General features: G+C 45.5%; 1 protein-coding gene across 1 annotated transcript; it reads left to right on the top strand.

Annotated features, from left to right (window-relative positions):
- The first annotated feature begins 1,667 nt into the window (after positions 1-1,667).
- On the top strand, positions 1,668-3,990 carry LOC134339930 (probable G-protein coupled receptor 139). The gene is made up of 2 exons (XM_063036717.1): positions 1,668-1,734; positions 3,080-3,990. Exons 1-2 carry the CDS (start codon positions 1,668-1,670, stop codon positions 3,988-3,990), a joined length of 978 nt encoding a protein of 325 aa, XP_062892787.1.
- Positions 3,991-7,234: the final 3,244 nt, after the last annotated feature.

Here is a 7,234-nt window from a genome sequence, read left to right on the forward strand (position 1 = left end):
CTCTGTCCATCTGACAAACTGATCAATTTCACCCCATAACGAGTGACCAATTTGCCCATTATTGCAACGGGTATCCGGACAGAGTGAAATCTGACCTGCCAGTCGGTTTAGACCATAAATGCATCGAGGCAGCACGTCATGAAGAAGAAACAGAATATGTAACTTTGTGTTGTATTTACAGTGACAGTGCGGTTCAGGCTATCAAATATGTAAATAGAAATATCTACTGCACTGTCAACAATGATATCAAATTAGTGCATCGGCAAAACAATTATGGTTGTTGTTACACATAAAATGAATGGAGATCTCTGTCGGCTTTTGCATTTGCACCGATGCGGGGGTCACCTATACGGTGATTGAATTACTTTGGTGGGAGTTGTTTTCCCTGTGAAGAACTGCATGAATTTGATGTACATACAAAATGCTGGCTCAGCAGGACAGGCACATCTGTGGAAATGATCAGAATGCTGGCGATCGCTGAACTGGGCAGCAAAGGGAGGGACAAGATGCCAAACTAAAAAAGGACGTGGGAGGAGGAGGACAGGAACCTGATAGGCGAAGGCCGGTGCGGGGGAAGTGGGGTGGGCGGCGTGGCGAAACAAGTGGCTGGGAGAGAGTAAGTGGAAAAGTTAAAGAGCTGGAGAAGACGGAATCTGACTGGAGAGGAGAGTGGTTCAAGGGAGAACGGGAAGGGGGAGGGAGAAAGAGAAAGAGGACGTGCACCGGCCGGGGGGTGGTGACAGGCAGGCGAGGAGAAGAGTAGGAGGGCAGAGCGGGGAAATGAAGAAGATGGAAAGAAGCGGTGACCCATCTGAAGATAAAGATATCCACGTACATGCCATAAGATTGGAGGCCATGTAGAATATAAAGTGTTATTACTCCCGCGTGATAGTGGCCTTATTTTCGTGGCAGAAGAAGAGGCCTTGGACCCACATGTCGGACAAGGAATGGGGATAGGAATTGAAATGGCCGGCACTGGGAAATTCCGCTTTTTGTGGATGGAGCTGAGGTGGTCGAAGACGTGTTAATTAAATTGAAGAATTATCTGGGCCGCAAAATGTCGAATGTTTATTTGTTTCCAAAGATGCTGTTTAATCTGCTGAACTCCTCCAGCATGTTGTATGCACTGCAATGAATTTGATGCGTTCAGTATGTTCGGAAGCTTGGATGCTATTTTAGTTTGAGGCTAATTACTATATTACAGGAAAGTATCAAAATTCTTTTGTATTGCTACTGCAAGACCTATAACCGAGACAATTCCCAGATTGAAACAGAGCAGCCGAATGACGGTATAGCATTGGTCTATGATGACAAAGTCCATGGAACCGAGGAATGGACAGGATCAACAATAACGATCATGAAGCTGAGAGGTGAGCCTGAGAGAGTTTCGCCACAACAGTCCCTGACTTCTCAGATCGTCATTTCTTCGTCTTTCATATTTTGGAATTTCATGTCATGCTCTGCATACCTCCTCACAATTGGGATTTTACTGGAATGACAGCATGTTTATTTTTATCCCAGCTGTTGGATGACGCGTCAGCCTTGTGCAGTATTGAATTATCAGTGTCCTGAGCGAGTATAAATGAGTGACCGAGGAGATTCGTTAGCTCAGATTTTCTTCAGCGGGATTGTGAACAGTTGGAAAGACAGGCTGAGCCTCAGACAGCATGCTTGGAGCATTTTACCGTGCGAGCAAGATATATTACATGATCATCGCTGTTATTGGCGTTCCTGGTAAGCTCACAGGCGAACTAATATCTGCAACTCTGAGCGTGCGGTCTTCGGACGGATCACTTAACGACAGCGTTGTGATGCCGGTGTATCAGTGATTGTGGTCCAGACATTGTGACAAAACTATCTGTTCGTTCAGAAGTTGCCTTGCTGACAAGTCTGTGGCCTCGGCTGAAACTAAGCTGGCAGTTGAAACAGATGTTGAGTGGACGATCGGCAAAGTGGATTCATCAATACGAAAGTGCTGGCAAAGTAAATTCCGATAATCCAGAGACCTCGTCACCTTTGTGAATTACTTTGTATTATTCCGTACCAATAGCTGAATATGCTTTAAATTCAAATTAAAAGATATAGCGCTGTGCTTTAAAAATTGCTGCAAGCTTGAAGTGAACGGGGACGTGCTGGCATCACTCGTGAGTTAAACTCCGAACCATCAGGAGTTCTGAACATTAAAAACAAGAAGTGACTTTGTGCGTTTTAGAGTACCAGGGTTTGTTTCCACGCCCCGTTATCCGTGCAGTGAAGAGGAGGTTAGGTGCCAACCCAGCAGTGTCCGCTAGAGGTCAGGCGTGTTAAGGTTCATGCGATACTTCGCTCTGATACAATAAACATTGAACTATTGAGAATAATGTTTCAGTAATTTGGAGCAACCCCTAAACGAGGCAGTTGTTTTGAAGTACCTATATCGTCTTTCCTTTGGAATTGGATGTTTGAAGATCCAACGTGCCAAATAGATGAACGGTCCCTAGCGTCAGGCAATATCCTTGAAATCTAAAACTGGAGCTGACTGATCAGATACTTTGACATAATGTGAAGGAATGCGGTCAGGATCAGCTGCAGAATTTAAAAAGAAGCGAGGCAAGCGGGCCCCTTGTGGGCGGCGAACAAACGGGTCGAGGAGGAGGAGACAAAGACACGCGATTGAGAAAAATAAATGTACGGAGGCGAAGGAGCCGGGGCTTAGCTGTATGCACAGAGTGACAGAACATAGGCGACGGGAACGGGGGAATCAACATCGCGGGCAACGTTGCCGAGGTATTCGGGCTATACATATTAGTAAAGAACCTGATGGTGGGAGATTTATGTTGATTTCTTCAATCCGCCGTCGGTGATCAGTTGACAATGCTTTCTTCCCAAATCCTGCTCATCGGCCAGTACCGTGTGTCGTATCCTTTCACCCAGCATGTACGCGTTTGAGGCAACCGCGGTTCCAGCTTTACACCTTTGAAACCTGGAGAAATAAGTTGTCTGCAAAGTTTGATTGTTGTCAATACTCAGCTTATTTCTCCCCCGAGTCTCACCGAGCGGCGTGACAGTAATTCCCTTACTATTGTTGCTGTTCCCCCAGTGAACTTAGTGGCAATTGTGATCCTGTCCCGGGAAAAGTGCGGCCTCTCCACCTGCACCACTCGCTACCTGTTTGCCATGGCAACGGCTGATCTACTATCCATCATCTTTCAAGTCATCTTGTGGCGGATCAGTTATATTTACTTCCCCGGGACTTTCCTAGACATCACCCCCGTATGCAGTATGATCTCCGTCCTGGGACTGGCTGCCATAAAATGTTCTGTCTGGTTCACCGTCACTTTCACGTTTGACCGTTTTGTCACCATCTGCTGCCAGAAGCTGAAAGCCAGGTACTGCACCGGGAAAACTGCGGCTCTGGTTCTGACAACCGCAGGCGTTGTGTTCTCTTTTAGCAACGTGCCCCACTTCTTTATATACGAACCCTTTAAAGTGACCGACAATATACCCTGGGACTGCATTCGAAAGCCGAGCTACTATACGGATCCCGGGTGGCTTGGATATAGGTGGCTTTCTACCGTTATAAACCCATTACTCCCGTTCGCATTGATACTACTGTTCAACGGTCTGACAGTTAGGCATGTTTTAGTGACTAGTCGCGTACGGAAGGGGCTGATAGGTCAGAAAAAGGCGGAAAACCGGAATGACCCGGAGATGGAGAGCAGGAGGAGGTCTGTAATCTTACTTCTCACCATCTCCGGAAGCTTCATCATCCTGTGGTCGGCAGATGTTGCCGAATTCCTTTATAATACAATCGCTGGACTGAATCAACATGAATACAACTCCTCAGAATACATATTTGAATACACCTCAGACTTTCTGCTGCTATTAAGTTGCTGCACAAACACATTTATTTATGGGGTGACTCAGTCCAAGTTCAGAGAGCAGTTCATCGGCGCAGTGAAATATCCGCTCACGTCAATTATTCAACTAGTGTATAAACAAAATATCTAAGTTATTCCCGGAGTTAGTCGCACTGTTTTCCATCCTGACACCCACAGAACCAGCGATCATCAGAGAACATGTCGAGAATAAAATTGGTTCAGAACCCGAGAGAGACACGAAACAGGAACGGAATGCCCGGCACCCGCATCCCGCGACCTCCACTTCCTACCAACTATTAAACTTATCCGAACTTTTATTTTCATATTTTTCACCAGATTCCCGATCTCGTCACCGCCACGTTCAGTTTGATAATGACAGAGCGGGCCAGGATCGGGGGCATTCAAAACCAAGTCGGCGGAAATTTAACTCTGCATTACTGTAAAGTCTTGCAGAGGGATGAAACGAAAAATAAAGTCAATAGTTCACACGAACTCACAGTAAACCTTGCACTTGCCCTTCGCTTTAGATGAACGTGTTTGGAGAAATGCTTAACACTACAGAACTCGGGCACTGCTCTCCCAGTTATGCAGATTTCCATGGGAAGCCCCAATGCCGACACTGCTTCAGGGAAAGAATGTCATCTCACTTCCTGATTTCTAATAAATTTCCATCAGAGAAAACTAATTGTTGAATCTCCTGTGCATTTCCTCCGGTATGTTTATTATTTTAATTCTCAACTAAATCTGAGAAACCTTGACGCGCCGACATAGACAAGCACACTCGTTTCTCAATTGCAGTGACCTTTCAAGCGATTGTAGTCGTGTTTATTATTCCGGTTTACATAAATATTGCCGTGTGCCCAATTGTTTAATGTTGTTGTGTAGTTACTTTACGTGAAATCAGCTGAAGATTTTACAACGGAGACATGTTCCATCGTCTTCCAATTCCCCCCTTTCACGTCAGCATATTTCTGGTTGTTTTCACTTCCCGATTCCTGTGCTTTGTCTGCGTTTGGACTGGCCATTCCTATTAAGTAAGTTGTTCTTGCTTGTTTATCCTGTGATATTATATCCGGACGGGTATCATGTATTTCCCTATCTCTAATAATGGATCTGTCGTCATATAATTATAGGGCTCTGACTCTAAAACTAGATCAGGATTCTATTAATAGCAATATATAGTATCTTCCATGAGTTTGCATCTTAAAGCAAGATTTTGATGAATCTCCTTGGTAGTCACTCCAGCAAAATCACATGGTTACTATTAGTATTATTATTTCTCGGCTAAATCTGACAAACCCTAACTTGCGGAGATAGCCAAACTCACTCATTTCTCAATTGACAGGGAGTTTCGGACTGTTCCAATGCTGTTTCGTATTGTGGCTTTCTGGAGATTCACAGGAGTGTTATAGCCTAGGTTTAATTGTTGAATGTTACCGTGCAGTGACTTCGGAACAAAACCAGTTGTAGACGTTAAAATTGCGGCGATATATACACAGTTCACGTCGACAGTCTTTAAATTTCCTCTTGGAAGTCTGCATATTTCAGGTTTTTTTTCACGGATTGATTGCAGAATGTTGTGTGTATTTGGAATAAAGATATCGATGAAGTAAGTTGTCCTTTCTTGTTTAGCCTGTACTGTTATATCCGGGCGGGTATTATGTTTTGTCCTATCTGTAGAAATAGATTGGACATAATATAGTCTTGGGAGTCTGACTCTAAAACTGGAACAGCTCTGTATTTATAGTAATATGTGGTATACTTTTCATGAGCCTGTGTTGAAAGAAAGATTTTGTTGAATGGTCTTTGCCAATTGATCATGCGAGTGTGAGTAATCAGATTGAGTTAAACTGCTGGAGGATCCTGGAATGTGCTAGATTGTTTCTGTCTCTGTTGGAATTTTCTGCATTTATCTTGTTCAATTTGTTGGTCTTTTATTGCGTATTTTTGATATATTTTTGTGTTAGTCTCTACTGTCAGAACAAACCACTCTGTTTCTGTGATGAGGTCTTTAACTCTGAGCCAGGCGGTGCCCGCTTCCTTGTCAACATCACTTCTGCTCAGTTGGTGGGGATACCGTCCATGGAGGGTCATTCCCTCCCATTGGTTGAGATTTTGCTCTGCGGTTATAATTTCTTCGTATTTCTAGTTTGTACTTTCCTTCATGTTTAGTGGTGCGCACATCCGACAGGAATAGCATATGATCCGATAGAGTGCTGAATCCTGTTTTTATTGTTGAATATATACGCTTAGAAGGTTTACTGTGTGCGAACAGAGAGAATCAAACTCCACCCAACAGCCTGTTGGAGCGAGTGCAAATCCCTCACTATCTTCTTCCCTCTTCCCTCCACAGTCCGCTCATCTTCTCCGTCTTCCCCTTCCGACCCATCACTCACCACTCTTTTACCCCTCCCTAACACCTCACCACGCGTTCCTCTTTCTCTCCCTCTCTCTCTTTCAGCCTCGCTCCTCCACCCTCTCTTACCCTGCACTCCCTACTCTCGGTCTCCTTTTACCTTTTACTCAAGCACACTCCGCTTTCTCTCACTAACACTTCCCTTCTCCAGTTTCGGCCGACACCCATGCCTCATTCACTGACCGGCATTGAATCTTTCCCCGTGATCATTCCAGGATAACACTCCTCCCTTTCAGTGTGCGATGGAGACAAAGACACAAAAGCTTCCAAGACAAATAATCTTAGCCTTCAAAGTGTGGAACTTTTGGAACTTGCAGGCATTCAGATCACGAGGAAGCAAAGGAAGGGGGTGGAGAGGATCACAGGGACACATTGGGTTGTATTGTGGAGGCAGATTAGGAAGAGAGGGAGAAACTGGGGGAGAGGGCACTGCTGGGAAGGAACTGGGGAAGAGTTGAGAAGGGCGAATCTGTCAAGGGAGAGAGAGAGCTTGAGGGTGTGAGAGGAACCGGGTGGAAAAGTGGGGGAAGAGAGGCGTTGGAGATTGAGAGAGGGGGAGATTGAAAAATGGGGAGATTGAAGACGGGGAGATTGAGAGAGGGGGAGATTGAAAAATGGGGAGATTGAAGACGGGGAGATTGAGAGACGGGGTGATTGAGAGACGGGGAGATTGAGATATAGGGAGAGTGAGAGACGGGGAGAGTGAGAGAGGGGGAGATTGGGAGACGGGGAGATTGAGAGGCGGGGAGATTGTGAGACGGGGAGAGTGAGAGATGGGGAGATTGGGAGATGTGGAGATTGAGTGACGGGGAGATTGGGAGACGTGGAGATTGAGAGATGGGGAGATTGAGAGACGGGGAAAGTGAGAGACGGGGAGATTGAGGGACGGGAAGATTGGGAGACGGGGAGATTGAGAGATGGGAATATTGAGAGACGGCGAGATTGGGAGATGGGGCGA

This window comes from Mobula hypostoma, chromosome 31 (genome assembly GCF_963921235.1).
Source record: "Mobula hypostoma chromosome 31, sMobHyp1.1, whole genome shotgun sequence".
In the NCBI taxonomy this organism is placed as follows: domain Eukaryota; kingdom Metazoa; phylum Chordata; class Chondrichthyes; order Myliobatiformes; family Myliobatidae; genus Mobula; species Mobula hypostoma.